This window comes from Taudactylus pleione, unplaced genomic scaffold, assembly GCF_031769625.1.
Source record: "Taudactylus pleione unplaced genomic scaffold, aTauple2 ptg000579l, whole genome shotgun sequence".
In the NCBI taxonomy this organism is placed as follows: Eukaryota; Metazoa; Chordata; class Amphibia; order Anura; family Myobatrachidae; genus Taudactylus; species Taudactylus pleione.
Genome location: NW_028284981.1, coordinates 2600248 through 2625367, shown reverse-complemented (window position 1 = coordinate 2625367; position 25120 = coordinate 2600248). Strand labels below are relative to the sequence as shown.

Genomic DNA, 25120 nt, shown 5'->3' with positions numbered 1-25120 from the left:
GAGCCATTTACACTGCACCATTACCCAGGTCCATCCCGGGTCCCACCCTGGTAGCTACCTGGGTTGGATTCCCAAGTCACTTGACCCGGGTTTTTTTTTCAGGGACCCATTTCCACTGAGCCACTACCTGGGAAAACCCAGTAATAACCTGGGTGTTGCAGCAGTGGAAAAGGGGTATTAGTTGCCCCAGCGACACTGGCCTGGATCGTTAAGGATGAATTCAGGGGTGCCAAGAGTGGATTAGGGCATACTTGCCGACAATCAGCTCACTCTTTCCGGGAGGGAGCTGATTGACGGTTAACACCGGGGGGCGTGGCCGGCCATTGACATCACATTGGGGTCAGGGCTGCATGAATGCGTCATCGTGGCCCCACCCCCTCTTCACAATGCCATTATTTTCGGCATTGTGAAGCAGGGGGCGGGGCCACGATGACGCAATTCAGCGCGAATCGTGTCACCGGCCCCACTGCTGCAGGGGTTTAAAGTAGGGGTGAGCGGGTTCGGTTTTACTCGGTTTTACCCGGATCTTTTTATTGGCTGTCGCCGAACATGTGTTTTGGATAGCGAATAAAATCGAGCCAAATTTGCGGTAAAGTGGCGATAAGAACCGAGTAAAACCGAGTAAAACCGAACCCGCTCACCCCTAGTTTAAAGTTTATTCTGGGGGGAGGTCGGGAGGGCTGGGGGATTCCAGGAGGCTTGCCTGCCTTTCCGGGGGGCCTGGGCAAGCATGGATTAGGGATAAAAACATACTTGCCTACTCTTCCGGAATGGCCAGGAGGCTCACGAAAATCATGTGGCATTTACCGCAGCCTGGCCGGGTCCTGGCAGCTGCGAAACCAGGAAATCTGCGTCCACAGGCGCAGACCCTGGCCTCATCCCCTCAGCCACGCCCAGGGGCGTATCTATAATGGGTGCAGGGTGTGCGGCCCACACCACACACCCTGAACCCATCATTCTTAATACTTACCTCTCCGAAGTCCCACATCGGCTGTAGCAGCGCTGCACAATACGTCTGGAAAATGGGCACCATTTTCCCGGTGACCTGCACATGCGAGGTAGACTCTGGGCACCGGACAGGGTAGGCACACGGGCCCCCTCCTCTCTTAAAACGCCCCTGGCCGTGCCCCCACTCTGCCCCCTAAATACTGCAGCATGTCACTCATGCTGGAGGTTGGGGAAGTCTCCAAGCGAGATCGCAGGACCCGTTTTTCCCATGCGCAGGCCCTAAGCTGTCAGAGATGTGCGTTAGCCATCGTGTAATTAGTACCTTCTTCAATTTGATTTGACTATGTGGACTCAAGCATGGATATCCTTAAAACCTGGAATGTAATGGAGGAGTTTGGGAACCTCTGACATAGGGGAAGCAGTGTCCTAGGGATGATCAATGCATAACAGACAACCAAATGAAAAAGTCTGTCCCTGTGTATTGCTTTGCTACTGCCAGGGCACAGATAACGCAAACAGGGCTGCAGGGAGCTCCCAGGTGGAAAATGACTGAGAGCCACTGCTGTACAGCATCCATTATAATTAGCCTATATACAAGATATTTTGTTCCTTTCCTGGCATTTTACCTCATTCTGCTCACCGATTATGGGGTATATGTACTAAAGTGCAGGTTTTTAGAAGTGGAAATGTTGCCCATAGCAACTAATCAGGTTCTAGCTATTATCTTCTAGAAGGTGTTAGATAAATGAGTAGAATCTGTTTGGTTGCTATGGGCAACATCTCCACTTCTAAAAACTCTAACTTTAGTACATATACCCCTAGGTGTCTGTTTCAGCTGCCTTTAACCTCCTAATACTACTATAGCTTCTCTTACATCTTCTACCTCTGTTCTTTGAAATTCTCTCTTCCCCACAGACACATGTTCGCTGACATCATCTGGTTACAATTAAGAATCTAGAATCTAGAATAAAGCATTATTTTGATCTTTGTTTTCAACATATACCACCGGGATCTTCCCCCATTCAAGGGATAGGGATGCTGCCTCCCGCCAAAGCTGTCGAGTCTTTACCATTTAGTCCTTTGACAAAGACGTCCGATAATCTCTAGCGAGGCTGCGCCATGCTTTGTTGTGTGGAAATCTTGTTATGCAGCAAGTAGTATATTCAAGTTTCCCATCAGACAGCAATTCTATAGAAACCAAATTTTACCTATGTACTATGGGCCTGATTCTGAGTGCGTAGCAAGTCCAAATGCGGATGGGTCCCGCGGGTATCTGTAAACTGCGCACGTGCTGCAGAATGCAATCACAGGCTGCACTTGCACTGTACCGTGATTACGCACACAGAGTTGACAGATCACTCGTACTGTGAAATGGGCAGCTCCCGTGCTCACGTGTGGCATGGAGACATACACACACGCAGATAAGGCCACCAGGGTTTTTATGAGTACCCAGAACCCCCCCCCCTACCCTGGCAGACTGGAGAGCTGGCACCATCTTCTTAAGCCATGCCCTCCTCGCGGCAGAGTGCCAGGATTCGCTGGTAAATCGGAGGAGGTGGACCCAATATGACGTGATTACATTAGAATCACATCATTTGGCTCCTCCCCCTCCTGATAGACCCGCGAATCGCAGCATTTTGTCACTAGGGGGAGGGACCTAATGACGTGTTGCCTGCCTGCCAGGTCCCATCCTCTTCCTCATCACAGGTCTACAACCCGCAGCTGCTGCAAGGTAAATATGTGTGACATACAGTAAGTATGTGTGTGTGTAAGGTATAGATATATATATATATATATATATGTGTGTGTATATATGTATGTATATGGGTTTGAATGACCGCCGGACCTATGTCCGATGGTTCAAATCCCGACAGCGGAAGACCGGCAGCCCTGAAAATCCCGATGGTAAGTATTTTAACTATTGCTAACACTCTCCTAACCCTCCTTTAGGGGTGCCTAACCCTAACCTCCCCCCTAGTGCCTAACCCTAACCCCCCTGTAAATGCCTAAGCCTAACCCCCCCCTCCCCGCACCCTAAACCTAAGACTCCTGGGGTGGTGCTTAACCCTAATCTCCCCCCCCCTTCCCAGGGGTGCTTAACGCTAACTCCCCCTTCCCCTACCCTAACCCTCCCGGGGGGGTGCCTAACCCTAAGTTCCCCCGGGAGACCTGAATCCTAACCCTCCCCCCCCCAGCGGCTGTCCGCGCCCGGCTTACCTTCGTTCGGTATGCCGGGCGTCGGGCTCCCGGCATAGTTCTAATAACTAGCATCGGGATTTCAACGCCTGTCATTAGTACCCTGCCGGGATTTGACAGTCGGGAAGCCGACTGTCTATATATAGATCCAAGTTTCAGGTCGCACACACTTTTAAATAAATGTATGTGGGTGCCAGGTAATCATAAGTCCAGCAACAGAACCAAAAGCTTACCCACCAGGATGAACTAAAGGAACCAGCACACCACCATGTATATATCAATCAAGTATATTGAATTTTTAATAGAAAAAACATATTAAAAAAGAGCCATCATCAAAAAAGTCATAAGTACTCATCCACATGACATTTTTGATGATGGCTCTTTTTTAATATGTTTTTTCTATAAAAACTTCAATATACTTGATTGATATATACATGGTGGTGTGCTGGTTCCTTTAGTTTATCCTGGTGGGTAAGCTTTTGGTTCTGTTGCTATATATATATACATAGTATGTGTGTGTGTAAACCTCCCTGTAAAAATCCTGCGTTTGCCCCTGGAGGCGCCTGTTTTGGATGGATCTTTTGCATCCAGCAGAGGGTGGGTTTAAGTCCCAATGATGATGGCTGAGGACGTAATAAAGTAGGGGCAGCCCGGCCTTCCACATGAAAATGGGCAAATACTCCCATGATGAGCAGATACTCACAGTATCATAAGGGAGTAAGCTGACTGCCGCTGCGGCACAGGATCAGGTCCCATTTCTCTGTATCCGCTGTTTAGATTGTTTTGAACACCCCTTTACAAAAAGTGCATCACTAGAGGTAATATAATGTTGGATGGAGCGTTTCAGATTAGCGCATATTTCATTCTACCATTTGCACACTATGATGTTCTTATCTCACAGTGCAATGTGGCTTTGTTTTTTGTTTTTTATTAAATGTACTTTTTCCTAATACCTGCAGTTTCAATCCCTACTAAACTGTTATCGGACTTGTGAAAGCAAATGAACTTAAGGGCTGCCTTTATTTCAAGCGTAATATTTAAGGTTATTATAATTTCAAATGCGTTTATTTGTACAGAAATCTATACCTGGGCCGTGCAGTAAGGGTAGGCAGGGGGGGGGGGCAGAGCCTCCCCTGTCATACTCCTGAGATTTGATTAAAAATGATTAGAATAATACAAAGAAGATATTTATAACTTGTTTATTGTAATTAATTTTATAATTAACACTCACCAGCTTTGTGGAGTTCCCTTAGACTGCAGAGAGATGAGAGATGAGGCAGCAACACCTCGGCCTCGCTTCTGTATAGTCAAACACTGCTTGCAGAGCTAGGGGCGGGGCCACACCATGAGCAGTAAGCTGCACAGAAAGAGAGCTAATAGAGGCATGCCTCTGAGTACGGGGGGGCGTGCTTTGAGCACTGGTGGATACCTTGGATGTGTCATGTGACCAGGAAGTGCACTACAGTGTTTAGAGATTCAAGCTCAGTCAGCAGAAGCAAGAGAATACACAGTGATGCAGGTAGGAGAACCAATGGACACTGAAACTTAGTGTAGTTAGGGGAGAATTACAGTGAGCAGGGGGTGAGACAGGCTCCCAGCACTCAGACCCATCTCCATGTGTGCCTCCCCAGCCATTGAGCTCACCGCACGTCTCTGATCTATACCCAGCTTATCTTGTGCACTGACATGTGTTTCTCACCTCTAGTTCTTAAGCCCCACCCCAACAGTCCAGGTTTATGGCTATACACCCCATACTTGCCTAGGTCAGCTCCTGGGTGGGGGCGTGTCATGGCAAAGTGGATGGGAAGGTGGGTGAGAAGATGCAACTCCAGAATTCTTGCTCCGGATTCTAGCCCACTCTTCCAGGTGGCCGAGGACGCCTCCCAATTTTCGGGAGCCCCCAGCCATTCCGGGAGTGCAGGCAAGTATTTTCCACCCTTGAGCACAAATGACTGAGGTGCCTGATTCTGAGTCGCAATGCAGGGGCAGATGTACTGAGCTCTGGAAAGTGATAAACTGGAGAGTGATAAACTACCAGCCAATCAGCTCCTAACTGTCATTTTTTAAACACAGCCTGTAACATGACAGTTAGGAGCTGAGTGGCTGGTAGTTTTTCACTCTCCAGTTTATCACTTTCCATAGCTTAGTACATCTCCCCCGCAGTGTCGTTGACGCACACAATTGACCATAGGGCTGGTGCAAGTTTTGAAGGTGCATCCGATGGCGCATCTAAAAATTGTTCACTTTCTGAGTTAAAACGATGAACGATTATCGTTCATGCGCGTTCACGTTTGTAGTTTGTAGTTCAGTCAGACTGACCAACCTCAACGATTTTCATTAAGGGAATATGCAAAAATCGTTTGTAGTTCAAAAAAATCGTTCATTACATTTAGTAAATGAACGATTTTAGTAAACGATTTTCGTTAATTTTTCCCTTGAAAAAATGAACAAAAATCATTTACTAAAATCGTTCATTTACAAAATCGTTGTGTGTGTATGCAGCTTTAAACATGAAAATCCTTTAAGCCCTGGACTGTCGGGGGGACGTGAGGACTAGAGTTGGAAACACTGACTTGGAGAACACTGTACCTACTGGAGTTCTGCGTTTCCCCAACCTTGTAATGCATTTAATATGTTGCACGCAGAATATAATACCCATTATGTCAGTTTTTGCAGCATCTGGCACATAATTGTACGTAATTCTAATCAGAAAACAGTCATTAACCAGAAACCAGAATTTCCCCAGGCAATAGATGGCATATTGCAAAATGGCACAAAAGGTGTAAAATATTAAACCTTCTTTGTATCCTAAATTCAGGAAGAAGGGGTTACGGCAGCAGATATCTGACATGCAGTCCCTCTCTTAACAATCGCAGCAGCAGTCGCCATAACTGCAACAGTGCCCTATTCACCACGCTCCGAAAAGCTTACAGTACCTTATTGGATCCCGCCCTGTGAGCTAACACCACCTAAAAATGGTCGTCAGCCATTGTATCCTAGAGGTAACATCAGCACATTAAGCAAAACGCACAGCTGTGCAAAATGCTGCTAATGCAGCAGGAGATGTCTAATGTAAGGCATCTCAGATCCCAGGGCTGTATCTGAAGACGCAGCTTTGTACCTACATGGCAACTTTCGGTTGCAGCATCTGCCATCTGTGTGGGCAGGGCCGTAGCTAGGGTAGTGCGGCCGGTGTCATCGCACAGGGCACCACAGGTCAGGGGGCACTGTTTGGGCCTGTCAAATTTCTGTTTATTATCATTCTCACTTGTAGCTTCCTCTTATTTGATCCCCAGCATCTCCTGGCCTCTCCTATCTCTTCCCTGGCCCTTCCCCATGAGGCCATTCCCCTTTTTTGGGTGCATTATGTCCCTTTGAAAAATGAGGGGGGCGCCAATGCTCTTTCTGGCACAGGGCACCAAAATGTCTAGTTACGGCTCTGTGTGTGGGCCTAAGGCTAGTCAGTATGGCCACCTCATCTCCGCTGCTGAGGCCAGTAAAAAAGAAGACGCAGTCACTGTCCACGGACACTCCCACAAAACGGAGACAAGGGGTTTCCGTTTTGGGAAGCAGTCTCGAACTCCAGCCCTGAACGCCTGCAGCCTGTCGATCAGGCCGCGGTGTCCAGATCACTGCAAGCGACTTCGCAGGACGAGATCTGCACATGACCAGTGCGGCTTCTGCGCGTGTTCGTATCTCAAACCATCGGAGATGTACATGAACATCTGAGTTCTGTATATCTCTGAATTAGTCCCTGTGTACTAATAGATATAGACTTACTACAATTAATGTTGGAGCACAGTGCCTAATTACGGTCCTGGTAATGCAAATATAATATGTAGGATTTTCTGTGTGCCTGTATATAAGATAACTCCTTTCCAAAACCTCCCAACATTTCCTATGGCCAAATAAGTATTCTTAAGAAAAAACACCAGCTTCAAACTATACACGTACTGCAAGATCTGTATTTGCAGCATTATACTGTTCTTCCCACTACATAGTTCTTAGGGGCTGTGCCAGTATTCTATCATTAGGCCTTGGCAATGCCCCAGACCATATTACCCAGCACCTTTTATTATGTAGGTTGAATGCAAGTCTCAGTATCACGTCTTATCCTAGAGTTGGGAAGGTGGCATTTGCTGATCACGTATGGAGGTCAGATGTTGACATTGAATTAGATGCCCGTCCTGCATGGTCCCGTGTCCCTTGTAACGGAAACACGTGAATGTGTAAAAGTGGGAAATGAATTACATTTCATCTCACGTGTGCCATGTCAATAGCATGTACCGTTTTATGAACAATATTGTTCAAGTAATAGATGTATGAAAAATAATATATACATGTCATTGCATAGATAAATGTAATAGACAATGGTTACTTTGTACTGGTAATACATGGTACTCTCAGTTTAAATGATTTTAAGAAATGAGATGTTTTAACTGATTGATCTTGATTAGGCATTCGGCCTTGGTCGCACACGTGTGTGTGTGTGTGTGTGTAGGTGTGTGTGTGTTTTTCCCCGACATGACATGAGAGGATGCATGGAGCAGAGCGAGGAAGTCTTGCATTGTCCGGGACCAGGGATGAAGCCGGCTGTTTCCTGTGTTGCGCTGTTATCCAGGAGGGGGTCACACCCTGCCACTTGACCCCTGTACACCCGCTAGTGATTCACCCACCCCGGCCAGGAAACCTGACTGAGAACACAATGTCCGCCGTCCTCCCAGCAGAATAGGTCCACAGAGAGATCCAGAATTGGGATAGATCATATAGAGACAAACAGTAAAATGGCAGATTTCCTGTATGGTAAAACCCTGGGCTTTCTCTGTCTGAAAACAAAAGGCGGCTATTACGGTAATTTTATTTTATCCAACTAACAAGATTTAGTTTTGCCCCGTAGATAGTCAGAAACACGTGATTCAGAGGATTATGGCAGTGCGGCCGCTTGCTTTTTCTAGTGCGGCCTCCTGGTCGCTAGCTAGCGGCCGCACTGTGCGTGCGCAAGCCCCGGAGCGAGAGAGAAACTCTCTCGCTCCGGAGCTCACTACAAAAGGGCCGGCTGTCGATTTTGATCGACAGCTCGGCCCGTTTTGTAGGTGGGGCGGGCGGTGGTTTCACAAACGGAACACCTACCGTTTTGTGGGCGGTCGCACTGACATCAGCAGTGATGTCAGTGGGGAGCTTCCTGCTCGATCAGAGCAGGAAGCTCCCTGGGGCTTGCAGTTTCCGAGACCCAACCTTAGGGTCTCGTCGCAAGCCCCGATGGTCGCGATGGTCTTGACCATCGCAACCATCAACCTGGACGGTCGCTAAGCTGTGGGTGGTAACCCACAGCTTAGCTAGCGACCAGGAGGCCGCACTAGAAAAAGCAAGCGGCCGCCCTCATTCAGAGAGAGCGATCGCTTCTTGCGACCGCCTCTGAATGAGGGCCTATGTCCTTCCCTTGACAAATGATGTGCTTAGGATATGATCTGTGATATAATAAGCTGCTACTAACGTCCTTCCTCTCTTGCAGTACCTGTAACAGTCTGGATGGAGGGAGTGACTACGTCAAGGTAAGACTCTTCTTGTCTCTGATCACCTTGTATCTGCTACCTGCTACATTACACTGAGGATTAGCGGCACCCAAACACATTTAATGACAGCAGTCTGATGCGTTCCTGGAACACCGGGTATTGCACATCCAGCATGCACACTACAGTGCGCACAAAACTGACTGGATGTAACTCGAATCAAGTGTGTAGTATAATCCCTCTATTATTGTTAGATAACTGTACCTTGGCATCATACTTAAGAAGTAGTAGAAGTCTTATCATCAGTAGCTGACCCAGTTGAAGGATGGTGGGTAGGAAAAAGGGAGAATGGAATTGAGAGTAGGGTTGTCCATTGACCACCAATGGTTCTCTGCCATTGATGGTAGACTGAGAACCAAATTAATTTCCCCCCCCGAGGGCACAGAGCTTAGTCCTGCCCTCCCTCCAATAGCCCGCTAATCCACACCCCCAATTCTGATTGGTCTGGGCCCGCTGTGCCCATTGGTCTGCAGCGACTGGGGCCATCAAGGGGTGTAAACCATTGATGGTTCACCATGAATGGTTTTGCGCCATCAACACTAATCACTGATGGAACCATCAATGGTGACCATCGATGGACAGCCCACCAATGGCAATCCCTAAGTGGGAGTAGGGAGGTTTTAGGTGCCTGTCCTTGAACATATGGGGAGATTTAGCAAAGTTGTCCATAGCAACCAATCAGCTTCTCCATGTTATTTTATAGACTGAACATGCTAGCTAGGTTGGTTGCTATGGACAACTTCTCTCTCCACTTGTCCACTCCTTAGAAGGCTTAATGCATATCCCCCATAGTTACAGGTGGGATGAGTATTCACTTCTCTCTCTTTCCCTCTCCAATTAATTTCTGTCTGTCAGTATTCAAAGATTGAGGAGTAAAACGGTAGTCAATTAACATAACATGGGCCACCAACCTGTGATTACAGTAATGGGGAGGGGGTGTAATAAGACCTATTCCTTCATAGCAAAAACTCGTAGTACTGAATGATAAGATCATAGCAGAGACACACCTAAGATGGAGTCCAGCAGTGATGACCAGACATGGTGGATATTGGAACAGGGAATTGGACTGGTTTGGACAAACTGACCAATCACTGGGCTGTCTGTGGGCTACCTACCATACAAAATTCAATTTGATTGGATTAGAGTTACTCTGTTAGGGTAGAAAAAAAAGGGCTTAATGAGGACAACTTTGGTTGGTGTTCAGGCTGTATGAGGGGGCTCTAAAGGGAATTAGTCTAAGCATCACAGATGATAAGAAATTTAGCAAAATAACCTCAGTAAAGAGAAATGAATGGAAGGGATAAGAATAATCTACTGATGTGAGTTTGTCTAAGGAGGGATAGACTAGATATTCTGCCTGTTATAGGTCAGTGAATGGTCTGTGTAATGGAGGCGCAGTTTACAAATGGTCTTAGGTCACCAAGGCAACTTCAAGTAAAGTGTGAGTCACTCATTTATGAACGAAGAAACTCTTTTCTTATTAATAAAGGTGAAAATAAATGTATAAATGACATAGCCTGGAGGTAAGTTTGGCGTTATTATCTAGCGGTAGTATGAACCACAACCAAGTAGGCAAAAAACAGAGGGTATTGCATGGTGTTGCAGGGGCGTCAATTTTATGTTGGGAGGAGAGAGGGCAACATAAAATCGTTCCTTACTGGCACTGTCCTTATTGCCAGAAGAAGCCCATGTGCTCTATATGTTAATCAACTTTGGTATGGCCCATTGCTCATGGGCCAGTACTGTGGCTTAAATTTGCCAACCAACCCCTGGATTACATAGTTATGTAGCGCCCACAAAAGGAGAGAGGGCCCTGCTTGCAAGAGCTTGCATTCTAAAGAGCCTATGAGTGGAGATATAAACCACTGAATATTGTCTCAGTCTGCAACATACCAGTCAAGTATATTTGACGGGTCCAATTTAACAAGGATTTCAGCACTCAGTCAACAGTGTTTTTTTTTTTAAAACACTTTATTGAGACATTTAAAAAATACACACAATAAAATATATAACACATGAAATAGAAAGGGTTACATATGCCGTTCCTAAGGGCAACATATGTATAATGAGCGACAACATTTAAATAAACAATGGAATGTCATGTTTTATGACTGTAGTTATGAGGGATGGGAATGAAAGGGGAGGAAAAAGAAGGGCAAACAAAAAATGGGGGGGAGGGGGGGAAGAGGTTGATCCTGCTTAGAAAAACTGACATACCAACAATGGCGTAAGCTTGAAGAAAAACAAAACAAAAACATTAAATAGAATCTAATATTGCAAGAAATTCTTCCCGATATCGAGACTTGTCAGAAAGTATCAAGGGTGGCGTATTTCTATAACAAGTGTGTGGTTACAATAGAATAACTTCATATAGACAAAAATAGGAGAAATCCCAAATTAGGAGATTTGGCGCAACAAATACCATGTGGTCGATTCAAAAGCCTTAACGGTCTGAGGGCCTGATTCAGACCTGGTCGCAAGGCTGCGTTCGCATGCAGCTGTCCGCAGCCAAAGTATGCAAATCCCGCGATCGCTAGCAAGACATTAGCACGCCCACTATGTTTTGGCGTGCGATGGCGGTATGAAATTAGTCGCCCACCAGCCTGACACAAGACGCCCACTTTCCCTTAGTAACACACGTCATCTCCAGGAAGTGTATTAAACAATTGGTAACATCGGCTGACATCGGACCTATACGCAGCACACCCCCATTTCCATTGACCACTCCCAGCAAACATCAGCAGGCTACGTGCGAACGCAGCCTTGCGACCGAGTCTGAATCAGGCCCTGAGATTGACTGGTTGCTGGGAGTGTAATAATATATGTTTCCCATTTTTTGTAAAAACGTTGGACACCCCGCTCTATGGGGCATATGTATCAAAGCTTGATATGAGATAAAATTGTGAGATATATATCACCAACCAATCAGCTCCTAACTATCATTTTTCAAACACAGCCTGCAAAATGTAAGTTAGAAGCTGATTGGTTGGTTATATATATCTCACAAATTTATCTCACATCAAGCTTTGATACATATGCCCCTATATCTGAAAAAGTATCTCTGCGATCTAAATAAATGAAATCTAAAGTCAGCATTGTTAATATTACTGCACTCAGAAGTCTTCTTTTCCTCACTACACGTCAGTGAGAATTACCCTAGCAGCAAAGGAACAATGCACAATTTCTTCCAATGATGATGATCAGCTCTCTGCAATGTTTCCAGCTGAGGGTCTTACATAGGACAGGATGATGTGCGACAAAGGGGGATTTAGCAATGTGAAAAGTGGTCTGTAAAACTCAGGACGTTTTACCCAGATAGTGCCCCCCTGAGAGAAAGAAGTCCGTGACCTGTAAAGTTGGTGCATTACACTGAGTGGCCTAATGTGATATGTTCTTGTCAGGCTCTCAGAGAAGTTCTAGGATGAAGCACGCTGCTCTCTAGAGTCACAATGCTGCCATGTGTGTCTGCAGTCGTCGCCGTCCTCACAAAAGCGTCTGTCAAGTGAATCTGGGCCAATAGGGACAGACACTCATTTGTAGGCTTAGCCTTGCCAAGTACCCTGTCCTTTCCATCTTACAAGGGCTGGCAGCAAGCAGCCATCCTGTCTAACACAGTGATAGGCAATCTGTTACATTCCGGGGCCACGTTGGTTGGCTCCATAACCTTCACAGGAGCCGCACATTGCTCTTAGGAGGTCTATATGTATAAGGAACTAAAGGCCTGATTCAGAACCGCTCACGAGCGCACAGTGCTCGCAAGTGGGCCGATGGTCCCCAACTGCGCATGCACCGCCTCCGGCGTGCGCATGTGCGAGACCTGTACTGAAACGGCAGCTCCGTCGCAATGGGTCTCTCTACAAGACGGGGCGGCTGTCGATGTTGATTGACAGCTCGCCCCGTTTTGTAGGCGGGGAGGGGAGGTGGCTGCACAAACGCAGGCGTTCCCTTAGGAACGCCTGGCGTTTGTGGGCGGCCCTACTGACATCACTCGTGATATTAGAGCAGGAAGTCCACTCGGGCTTGCGAGCGCTGAGACCCTACCACAGGGTCTCCTCGCAAGCCCGATGGTCGCGATAATCACGACCATCGCCAGGCCGCTTAACGTTAACACAGTCTGAATTCGGCTAAAGTGTTTTGTGCGCATATGTGGCCTCACCGCCTTGTCCATGCGCAATGTGCAAACATAGAGACGGTGTGCTTTGCATCCGTCATTACTCTGATGCCCGGAGGACGAAATTTACTCGTGGGAGAGGTAGGTTCCCGCAGGACCACTCCAGCAGGTGCTACTTTATTACATATAGGGAGTGTGAAAATCGCCGAAAAGTGATTTTAAGAGGAAGTGTGTTACTCTAGAAATAGACCCATTATAATATATTAATATTAATATATTTAATCAAATCTGTCATTACAAGCGTTACAAGCTAGAACAAACAAATATGGCAACAAAAAGGGAGAAGCTAGGGTCGCAAGTGTAGGGACGGTGGGGGCCGCCTGATACAGGTCACTGGTGTAAAAGCTATAACTACAGGATTACATGCAGGCGCACAGTAGTGTTTTTATTGGTGGAGATATTTCAGTAAATGAATAAAAAAAAAAAGAGGCACACAGATTGAGAGATGTACACTATGCCGAAACTTAGGACCTGATTCAGACCCGCTCGCTAGATGCGTATGCAAATTCGGCAGGGCAGGCGATCGCATGGCGAGGCATTAGCACATGTGTCTGCATTGTGTATGCAGACGCCCACCAGCCTGTCTTAAGATGCTCACATGCGCAAGTCATGCAAGTGTATGCAACATCGCTAACATCGGGTACCATCGGATGCGTTCGCAGCACTTATGGTTGACCATAACCTACTGCAAGCACTGCGAGCGCTTCATTGTAAAATTCAACCAAGTGACGTGTACTATGACGCTGCCTCTTAATTATGCACGCCTCTGAAACGGCGTTGAGACGCTCAGGCACGCCTGCGTTCATACCTCCACTCCCCCGTTTCTAGCGGCCAGCCCATCACCACCCACAAATGGCTTCTCCTGTCATTCATTCAGCCGGGCTGTCTATGCGGCGCAAGCGAACGGATCCCGATCGCTCGCACTGGTTCGCGCACACACGCATTGCGATGCGTACACCTGCGCAGAATGCAAACAATCGGCTGGCTGCGTGCGAACGCATCTTAGCCAGTGGGTCTGAATCAGGTCCTTAGGGCGTTGAGCAATTATCGGTGAAATACGCATGCGTCTAAGTCGCCCGGTCAAGGTACATTACCGCAAACGCACGCAGCCACTATTTACTAGTAGTGTGATTGGCAGCCAGGGAGCGTTTGGGGGAGGTCACGGCCGCAAAGAACGCAGACATGTCTAAACCATTTCGGGAGCGTGTCACATCCTGCATCTTCGATCCCGTGCGCAAGAAAAATGGCTCCTGGCGTCCAGTGCCCATTCTGCGCGACTATAGGGTTATTCAGAAGACCGATAAGGGAAGTCTCAATGCATTCTGCGCCATTTGCATATTTTCGCACAGCAGCTGCCTACGGGATCCCAGCTGCAGTGACGTTTGCGTACATATCTGAATCTGGCCCCTAATTATTGATAAGGCCCATAGCTATTGATAAGACCCATAGTTATTGATAAGTCCCATACTTATTGATAAGGCCCATAGTTATTGATAAGTGATCATTGTCTCGGGTCACTTGCACTAACATTTGAGATGCTCCCAGTGACCTCACATTCCTGCACCCCCCCCCCCCCCTCCTTCCCTGGAGCCAGAAACTTATCCATTCACAGACATTGCAGCCCTCCTTCCTAGACTGAAACCCAGGGAAAGGGGGAGGTGTAAGCCTGTAACACAGAAAGGGAATTGGGAGGTAAGAGCAGGGAGGGAGGGGGAGAGATAGGGAGGAGAGGCGAGCCCTTATAGCCATGGCTGAATTTCTATGAGAACCTGGCTCCTCCCATGATGCTCTTTTGACAAGGGATGAGGTAATGCTTAAAGCATCAGCCTGCAATCCGGCAGCAGCATCAGCACCAGGAGTGAGCATCAGTTGTACAGGCTGCTGAACCACCAGCACTCAGCAGCTGAGACCCACGCGACAAGGCGGCCATCTAGGAGGGGGACACACTTTGGGATTTTTTGCGTCCTCCACATTTGGATGGAGGATTGGCTTTTACCATGACTGAGAGGTGCAGTCTGTGGAGTGCGCTGTCAGCAGCGGCATGCTGCTTCTACCGGGGGTCCTTCATGCAGGTGCAGGTAAGGAGCACTCTGGGAAGGAGCAGAGCAATTCCTGTCTAGGAATCCGACAGTCCTGCATTGGGTGACTATATTACAGGGAGCACCGCGCTTATACCCGGTGGTCAGAGGGGGTCTTCCCGTCTGCCTCGCTCTGTGGGGTAAATTTACTGAGCGACTGGTTTGGAATCCCGGTGGGTTTACTGCGGTTTCCTAGCGGGATTGCATCTAGGTGATATACTAGTATGTATAGTACATTTCTACTAATATGTGTATATTGATATTAGTTCCAACAAGTTAATTTTGACATAGGATATGTATTCTGAATTAGTACCCATAAGAGGCTGTGATAATGATCCTATTGCAAATAATAACATGCAAAGATTGAGGGGTCTATGTACTAAGCCTTAGATGGAGATAACGTCCCAACCAATCAGCTCCTGTCATTTTTCAAACACAGCCTGTGACATGGCAGTTAGGAGCTGATTGGTTGGGACTTTATCGCCATTCACTTTATCTCCATTCAAGGTTTAGTAAAGAGACCCCTTAGAATCTGGAGTGTACAATGCATCTGCATGATGCCATCACCTGTGCAGGTAACATCATCCGTAGAGATTATTGGTAATGATTGCAGCCATGTTACCTCCTAGTCATCTGAGAGAACTTCATGGGACGGACCAGATCTTGTGTAGGGTGACGTCAGTGTGTATCACAGAGCCCAAGGAGCATGGTCAGGGTTAAACACGTGTGTATTTGTGTGCATACTTACATGGCAGGACATGTCTGCCTCAAATCCACCGATTCCGCACAGGTTTCCCAGAACCATAGAAGCGGTCTTTGCCGTGGGCATGACACAAGCTAACCCCATTTTATAAGGGCATGTGGCAGCTACATGGTTAAACATCCCTGCTGGGCAGAGCAGATCCCCTTTTTCCGGGATTATGGACGGTTTCTGTAAATTATGGGCTGATGTTTGACTTGGGAGCTAGTGTACATTAAGGGTTATAAAAGCACGATTAGATAGCAAGCTCTGGTGGCGATGAGTTTGAAGCTGGAAGCTCCTGTGATACGCTGCTGGTGATTGCCACATTATATGGGTTATTTAGCTCCAGTAATGGCATTTTGTGGTGTGATATACATACTGCATTTGATTAAAGAGGGCATAGTTCTGTATAGGCAGGAATGTACCCAGGAGATATTTCTTGATTCCAGCACTGCGAGGGTTATAGAGGTTGGGTGCTGGAGCAATGTATGAATGACTGGGCGTTACCGTGGTGACAGCAACATCTCTGCACCTCCACCAATAGCTTATTACCCGGTTCTAGGAGCAGTGACATCATTTCTAACCAATGGCAGCTCAGACGGCATATGCAGCACTTGCAGATGGGGGTGAGCTCAGAACCCCAAAATATTAGACAAGCTGCACCAAGACTGTTCTTGCAGCAACAAACTATATATATTGTTTTCCAATAAAAAAATCAATGTTAGTGAGTCATATTGAAAAACAGAGTTGACATCTGATTAATCCAGGCTGCTACCATCGTTTATCATTTCACACTGTCGTATTACGCTCTTTCTGGCAGGAAAGGGGTTAATGCCCCCCCAGGATGGAGTTTAATGATACATGCTATGGGTTGTGCAGCAACCATCCCCTGTCACAGTGTCTGCATCCTCTAGGGAGAGATCAGACACCACATTCTGTACCCTCAGGAAACAGAGATGCTAAATAAAATGATTCAGAAACACAGAGCAACTTACACACATGGTGACCCCTCAGGGCACCAGCAATGTTCAGTTCTATCAGGGATGCTGGCGTATGGCTCTTCTGAGGGTGACATGAATGTCTCCTAGGCACCTCCTTGTCATTATGATCACATTACACCATTTTCCATGTTATATTGATTTTATACGCGCAAAATTGATGAATTGAAGACTCTAAAGGCTTGCAGAACAAACATTGCCACCTATGTATTTTAAAAGCTGTGATAGAAAATGCATTATGGGGCTTGTACTTTATTCCTTTTTTGTTGCAGCAATGCTGTGTATGCATTGAAGCACAAAGCTGCACCTCCATTTGGAAGTGTTTTGGGCAGAGCCCCCTCTTCAGGGTACTTGTAATAATCAATGCACGGACGGTGAGGTTTTGTGGCCAGATCCTGTAACAGGGTACTCGTCAGACAGCACAGGAAACATGCAGCCTTGACAGGAATGGGTTGTCATGGCAACGGAATCTACTTAAACCTTGATCCCTCCAGGGAATATTTAGGCTGAATGGCCCCACCAGTAATTAGACCAGCAGCATCCCCTGCATGTCCCCCTATTCACAGCATGGACAGAAATGCAGCATAATTGTGCTGTGGTTTGCAAAAGGTTGTCTGGTAGTTGAACTGTACAACCAACGAAGGGAAGGGGGTCCAATTTACTACATACATATTATGTTAAGTATATTAGAGTCAGGACTAATTCTGGCATAAATCTTGGGATGTAGGCAGCTACTGAGCTGGATTTTCTATAACTAATTCGAAGGGGGGTCAGCCCGATGGTTTACGGGTTCCTTTAATTTCCCAGTGGACTAACAAGCAGCCAGTAAGTTACATCTTAGTGATCTCCAGTTTGCATGAGCGCAGCTAGATTACGTGCGGTAGGAAGGTACATGGGTCAATACATTTGGATGTGACAGGAGTCATGGAACAAACTGGTGCTAAAATCTCAAAAGCCAGAGCCAGATCTGTAAATAACAGTCTTAGGAATAAACGTGTCCATCTAATTACTCTCATTCAGACGTATATTTCTGTTGTGATTCAGTGGAATAATTACTGGCATGGATTAATTGATTGGACTAGATGGATGCTGTAGGTAACAGGTTATAAATGCATACTGTCACTGAGGAACTCGTATAAGGATGGCTATTTGGTAAAACACACATTTTGACATACAGGGTGTAAAATTATTGCGGGTATGCAAAACTGGAGGTTTCGCCCCGAAACAACCAATCATTTTCTAGAATGAACCTGATAAATGACAGATAGGACCTGATTGGTCGCTGTGGTCAACACCTCCTCTTTTGTAAACCTGCGCTTTAGTAAAATTACCCCAGGGTCTTTTTTTTTTTTTTTCAGTCAAGCACTATGATTGTGAAATTCTAGAAAAGTGCAGGCTTGCCTCAGAGAGCTTGCAATCTAATTCCGCAGGAGAGCACTGTGCTGTAACGATCTAGCTGACTCAGGACATTACATCATTGCTCTCCCAGTGTGGGAGGCAGAGGAAGAGGGGGGGGGGTGGGTTTGGGGGGCGTGCGTGAGTGATTGGCTCAGGTGTTCCAGTGGCCGCGAAAGCTCATTACAATGCAGACGATGCCTCTAAACCGTCTGTATTATTCAAAAACCCAGGTCAGCTTTGATAGGATTTTCAGCAGTGGGGGATTAGCTCATGCTGGCGTGGTCTCTGTCAGAGCAAACCACAGACGAGAAGCTGCCACCTGGACTGATAAAGAATAAATGCGTTAATTCTCTTTGGCGTACTGCTTAAATCCATTCCCCGCAATACACACTATTAGGCTGATAATTCCTCCGTATGCGAAGCAGAATTACCAGTCAGATCTAAAGGACTAATGTTGATCCTGTTACGCTGGGTTCACAAGTTCCTCTGTAGGTTTAGAATTACAGTTTTCTAGGCTGGGAACAGGAGTTTCAATATATACCAAAGGTTTCCTAGTGAATCTGAAAGGTTGGAATATATATATAAAATGCAGGATACCCAGCTTACCTATAAAAAGGCCTTCCTCCGATAAAGTCTATCATTTGGCAATGGCATATTAAAAAGGACCTTCTGGAGCTGAGTGACCTCCATTATAGAGAGAACAAATCTGATGTAGAATATATTAGGCCACAGGCAGCGAAACCACGTCTAACACCCGCATCATCCCGTGCATTGCTATTAAACGCGATGCCTTGCCCTTTTAGATTTCGGGCTTACACCCACCATTTAGCGGCGGCGTCCTCAGTTCCAGTACAATGTGGGACAACCAGACTCTGCTGGGTCCCAGGCAGCTATAGAGAGATTTCAGAAACTAGTGCCCACTAATAAAAAACCTGCTGTATTAAATGGCCACGAATCAGGTGTTCCCTCTCATTTTGTAAAATAGAAAAATGACAACATAGGATTGGTCGCTATAGACTTCATCACCTTTTTGTTGTGCGACAGAAATGTCTCCAAAAGAATGTATACCACCATCCGGGTCAAGACTTTGTAGAATAAGGAACATGGAGATTAAGGGATACATTTACAGAAGGTCGATTTAGATTGATTTAAAATCGGTCGAAATCAAATCAACATCGATGGGCTTATCGACTGCTAAAATCTGCATATATATCATCATCCGTAGGAGTTGAAACCCTACGGATGATAAATATGCAGATTTTAGAGGTCGAAGAGCCCATTGATCGATTTAAATCGATCTGAATCGACCTTCAGTAAATGTACCCCTAAGACTTTGTTTAATGCTAGCAAGCTTTGGTAAGTATTACACAAGAAGTATTACATTCTGTCTGTCTCTATATCAAACCTTTATGTTAGATGGAGGCTATGGGGCCTATATACTAGGCTGTGTTAGGAGATAAATGAACGGTGATAAGGTACCAGCCAATCAGCTCCTAACTGTCATTTTTCAAACACATCCTGTGACATGGCAGTTAGGAGCTGATTGGCTGGTACCTTATCACCGTTCTCTTTATCTCCTAACACTGCTTAGTAAATAGACCCCTATATCTTATAACATTTTCATTTAATTAAAAAATACTAAAGCATTCCTTACACTGAACCTGCTAGCAGCTCTAATTATGCTAGTGATTCAGGGCCTGATTCAGACCTGCTGGCGAGCGCATAGCGCTCGCCAGCGGGTCAATAGTCGGGCTGTGCGCACACGTGGCGTGCGCACTGCACGTCCGCAAGCCCCGGAGCGAGTGAGAACTTCTCTCGCTCGGGGCTCGCAGCAAAACGGGGCGACTGTCAATGTTGATCGACAGCTCGCCCCGTTTTGTAGGCGGGTCTGGGGGGTGGCTGCACAAACGGAGGCGTTCCCGAAGGAACGCCTGTCGTTTGTGGGCGGCCCTACTGACATCACACGTGATGTCAGTAGTGAACTTCCTGCTCTATTAGAGCAGGAAGTTCATTGGGGCTTGCGGTGGACGAGATCCTGCCACAAGGGTCTCGTTGCAGGCCCGGTGGTTGCAATAATCGCAACAATCGCCTGGCTGCCCGCACAAGTTGTGGGTGGTCACCCACAGCTATGGGAGTGGCCTGGAGGCGGATTTTTTTTTTTTTTAAATCCGCACTGATTCAGATCGAGTGCTCGCAAATAGCGAGCCCTCTGAATCAGGACCTCAGTCCATGACCTTATAGAAATATCTACATTAACCCGATCAGAGCTGAGCCAATACTCTGTTGACCAAAGGCAGGTATTATACAATCACTCAGACACACATATCTATATACAAATCTGTTTTAAAAAATAAATAAATTAAGTGTCTGAACTGTAATGGTGCTAAAAGGCATGTATACAGGTATGGGGGGTAAAACCTATTGATCCCAGATTCCCAGTGACTCAATGCCCACTGTTGGACATTGATTTTCTGTTACTTGTACTCACTGTAAGCGAACACAAGGTGGCAGTGGAGTGTTGCCCATTGACACCTCCAGCCATAGGTGTAAGGGCTGGTTACACACCACATTTAACAGACGGCGTCTCGGCATTCTTAACGCCAGTGGGTAACTGGCAGTAGTTACAGCCAACTCTAGCCTGGACATGGCGATCCACAAATCTGTCTTTCCCTTCAAAACATAGTAGAATTTCTATTTAACAAGCGACTGTAACATATTAGAGTAGAAAGGACAGTATATTGGAGACAGTGATGGATCTTTCCGCCTGTGTGCCAAGCATCGCATCCATCCAGGTCTCTTCAGATGATGCATACAGCCCATTACCCGAGCAATATGTCATCCAACTGGAGCCAAAAAAGCAACCATTATGTTTCCATCTGTCTGAGTATCTCCGTAGTGTCCCTGACAGCACATGTCCCCTTTAATACAGCAGAGGCCTGCAATATTTATACGGTATTCATCTCTAGAGAGGAATCACTGAGTGCCATCCAGGAGGCTGTGGATCAATAAGGTTTGACGTTACAGTTTAGGTAGGGAAGGGGAAAGCTTGGCGTGAAAAAGTGCCTCCTTGGTGACTCCAGCGACACCATTACATTATGTTTCCATGTAACACCCTTAACCACAGGAACCTTCTGTTGTCAATAGAAGAGCCCATGCTGTCCGAGATGTAACAGAAATGGCCGCAGATCACATTGCGCTAAGTGGGTGATGATGAGTCAAGTTGTACTGGATGTGTCATGTCATTTCTTTCCCAACAGTTCTCGAAGGAGAAGTATATCTTGGACACTCCCCCGGAGAAACTGCACAAGGAGTTAGAGGAGGAGCTGAAACTTAATAGCTCAGACTTGCGCAGCCACGCCTGGTACCACGGACGCATACCACGAGAGGTAAGGTGATGTCCAACCTGTTATGATGACATTCCCCTGAAGCTCCAATGTGCTAACTCATCCTGACGACTGTGATAGGTAGAGCGCATTTATACCAGTTTATTCCATTGCCACAGGTGTCGGAGACCTTGATCCAGAGAAACGGTGACTTCCTCATTAGAGACTCATTGACCAGCCTGGGCGACTACGTGCTGACGTGCCGATGGAAGAATGAACCTCTGCACTTCAAGATCAACAAGGTGATGGTGAAGACCAGCGACAGCTACACCCGCATACAGTACCTGTTTGAGCAGGAGAGCTTCGATAACATCCCTGCCCTGGTCCGGTTTTACGTTGGCAGCCGGAGGGCAGTGTCAGATCAGAGCGGTGCACTCATCTATTGCCCTATCAACCGTACATTCCCACTCCGATACCTGGAGGCCAGCTATGGGCTCTCGCCAGGCAGGCAAGGCTCTCGCAGCCCACAGAAGGGACATATGAAGAGAAGAAGCATAACCATGACCGATGGGCTCACAGCAGACAAGATTATTAAGGGCAATGGATGCCCAAACAGGTACCAACTAGCTTCCCAGTAGCCAAGTATACAGCATAAACTGGTTACAGCAGAGGAGTCCTGCTCATTTAGTATGTTAAGTAATCTTTTCACCTGCTCTAAGGAATGATAAAAATGCCCCTTAGAGGTGTACAAGTCAATGTAGGAGATAGGACTTTTCATGTTAATGCATATCTCTAATGATAAGGTGAATACAACAGGCAAGGCTTGGAGATTTTAAAGTCCACCAGAAGTATGGAGTATGAAAAAGTTTATATCTCCTTGGAGGTGTGTAGTGAAGGTGGCAGCTGATTGGATACCTTTGGATGCACCTGTCCAATCAGCTGCTGCCTTTGTCACACACCTGCCAACCATAGAATCATGAACTACTTTTTACACAATATGAAACATAGCACTTAGAGGAAGCCAGCATACTAAAACATGCCCATTTCAAATATTCTTTGTCTGCTTTAATGTACTCTTGTTTTTGCTTTTTTTCTGATTCTAGCACCTCCTCCCCACATCACAGAGATATCATTAGGACCTGTGCAGTCAGCGTGGATCAAATCCAGGATCTTCACTCCCCAATGTCCCCCATTGCTGAGACCCCTGGATCTCCAGCCTACAGTACAGGTATGTTTGATGGTAAACTAGATTTGGAGTTTGATCATTGTCTTCATTCTGAAAGCCAAAAACTACTTTAAATCTAATACTGGCTTTAGTTCTGTTTTCATGGTTCCAACACAACCCTGCTTGCTGTATTAGTAATGATGAGCAAAGTAGGTAGACCATACTGTTGCTTGTATTTGTGTATACCTCACATTTATATCATATATTAGATACTCATATAGCACGTGCCTGTTTCCAGTTGTCAGAGTGAAGCCCCAGGGAATTCCAGCAGGGAGCGTCACCCCCGGCTCCCCAGGGCTGAGGCGTTCCAGTGAGCCTTACGTCTGTCCGCCAAACAACAAAGCCACGTTAAACATGGCCGAAAGCACCCATTCCACACCAAGCCACGGATACCCACAGATCTCTCCTTCACCCTCTATAAACAGTTACAGCGACCCAGATAATGGGCATTACTGCCAGCTACGCCCAGCCTCCCCGACACGTGATACCCCGAGCAAACCCCTGCCCCCCAAGAGCTACGTCGAAAGGTTAAAAGTTGACGAAGGTGCCATGGCAGGTGGCACTCGCTTGGTGGACGATACTGACAAAGACAGACTGTGCTTTACTATCCCAAGCTTAGAAGCCAAATCCTCGTTCAACCCATCGGCGTTCAAGTCCTTGCTGATGCCCGCAGATAACAAACCCCTGGAGATGTGCATCCTGAAGAAGGTGAAGGAGCTGTTTTCCGAAGTTGACGCCAAAACCATTGCCAAGCATATCACCAAAACTGACTGTGAGGTAAGGGTGATCGATAACCATTGCATTTAACGGGTATACTTCCCTGCAGAATCCATAGGCTGCCAGAACTTCTTACTAACCAGTACTGCGCTCTTCTGCTAATAACATGACAAACTGCATTCTCAGAGCTGTGCAGAGGCCGGCAACAGGGGGGGACAAAGGGGACACCCGTACCGGGCCCTGAGGATCAGAGTGGCCCCAGAGGAACAGGGACAAGAAAAACAGGGCCACAGCACCTATGATTACTTTTTAAACTGCTGTGCTGCTGTAGACAGGAATCTTTTTTTCCCTGTTACAGCAGCCGTCCAGCCGAAGCCCCGTCCACCGACACCCTGCACCCCAGACACCGGGCATATACAGTCACACTGTGACAGGCAGGGGCCGATGCTTCTCCTGGGTCAGCATCCCCCTGCTCCCAGCTCCAGCACTGACACTAATCTTACAATAGCAAACGCTCACCCTTCCTGCTTTCTGTTGCTCTCCTCTTCGGCGTCCCCCCCGTTCATGTGTGTTTGGAGGAGGAGTTAAGGAGGGAGGGTTGGGAGTCCCAGAGATATCAGTGTACCTGGCCCCAAGATTTCTGTTGACGGCCCTGGCTGTGCACAGAACCTTACAGACATTGTGACAGGCCAGTGGGCCTGACTCACGCGCTATGGCAATACACATGCAAACGCCCAATGTTTTTTAATCTGACCATGCATCTGAATCGCACCACGCAGGCGTCCTGATTGTCTGCATACAGAGGCGCAGTACAGATTCAGACGCAGGGTATGAATAATGTATTAAGTGTGGGAGGTAACGGGGGGGGGGAGGGGAATCCAACAAGCACAGATGTTGCCTCTTATGGGAGTGTTGTGGGCGTAAGGCGGGCGTGTGACTGAAAGCGGCTGCGTACAGGGAAACACGGCTGCTGACACAGGAGGCCATACTAAAATTGAGAATCTGCACCTGCCATAGGGCTGGTGCACATAGGGCTGGTGCACATAGGGCCGGTGCACTTAGGGCCGGGGCACATATAGGGCCGGTGCACATAGGGCTGATGCAAGTTCCATGGCGCATCTGAGACGCACTGGATGCTACGATTGGCGTCTCAGTCAGGAAGGCGCTCTGGGCCAGTGAGACAGAACATACTCAACCTGCATCCCCCACCCCCCTGCTCCAGGAATATACTCAAACCCCCCTCCCCCTAAGTGAATATACAAACCCTTCAGTTGTATCAGAATTGACATGAAAAGGGTTTGGGGAATATTTCAGTCTGAAAAATGGCATTAGCTATGTATGATAACGTAGAGTCCATCTCCAAACATATGTCCCTAAGCCATTTATGTTGGGACCCAATGATTTATTTTTTTTTATGTTGTAAAAGTAGTTTGACCATCGCAACCATCATCCTGGCCGCTCGCTAAAGCTGTGGGTGGTAACCCACAGCCTAGCGAGCGGCCAGGAGGCTGGCTCTCAAAATGGATGCGGCCGCCCTCATTCAGAGCGAGTGCTCGCATTTTGCGAGCGGCTCTGAATGAGGTCCTCAGTGTCCACTGCACAATATAATGAACAATTGAACGATAACGATGTCATTATCGTTCAATCTTTTATTATATCTTGTAGTGGATACGAGGCTAAAGGTTGGTGCAATATTTTATGGTGCAACCGATGGTGCTGCGGATGGTGCATCTTAATGCGCCCATTGGCGGATT

The 25120-nt window shown here is 46.9% G+C and overlaps 1 protein-coding gene across 3 annotated transcripts in view; it reads left to right on the top strand.

The window, feature by feature from the left end:
• The window catches only part of SH2D3C (SH2 domain containing 3C), a 51794-nt gene that overhangs the window by 17385 nt on the left and 9289 nt on the right, over window positions 1-25120 (top strand). For 2 of the 3 annotated variants that reach the window (XM_088453361.1, XM_088453362.1), the window contains exons 2-6: window positions 8657-8696; window positions 21359-21487; window positions 21604-22040; window positions 22528-22652; window positions 22888-23426. In XM_088453361.1, the coding sequence (XP_088309487.1) occupies window positions 8657-8696; window positions 21359-21487; window positions 21604-22040; window positions 22528-22652; window positions 22888-23426 (1270 nt within the window). Of the gene's footprint in view, window positions 1-8656; window positions 8697-14699; window positions 14964-21358; window positions 21488-21603; window positions 22041-22527; window positions 22653-22887; window positions 23427-25120 lie in introns of those variants that run through there. The other variant, XM_088453363.1, reaches the window with a different exon arrangement.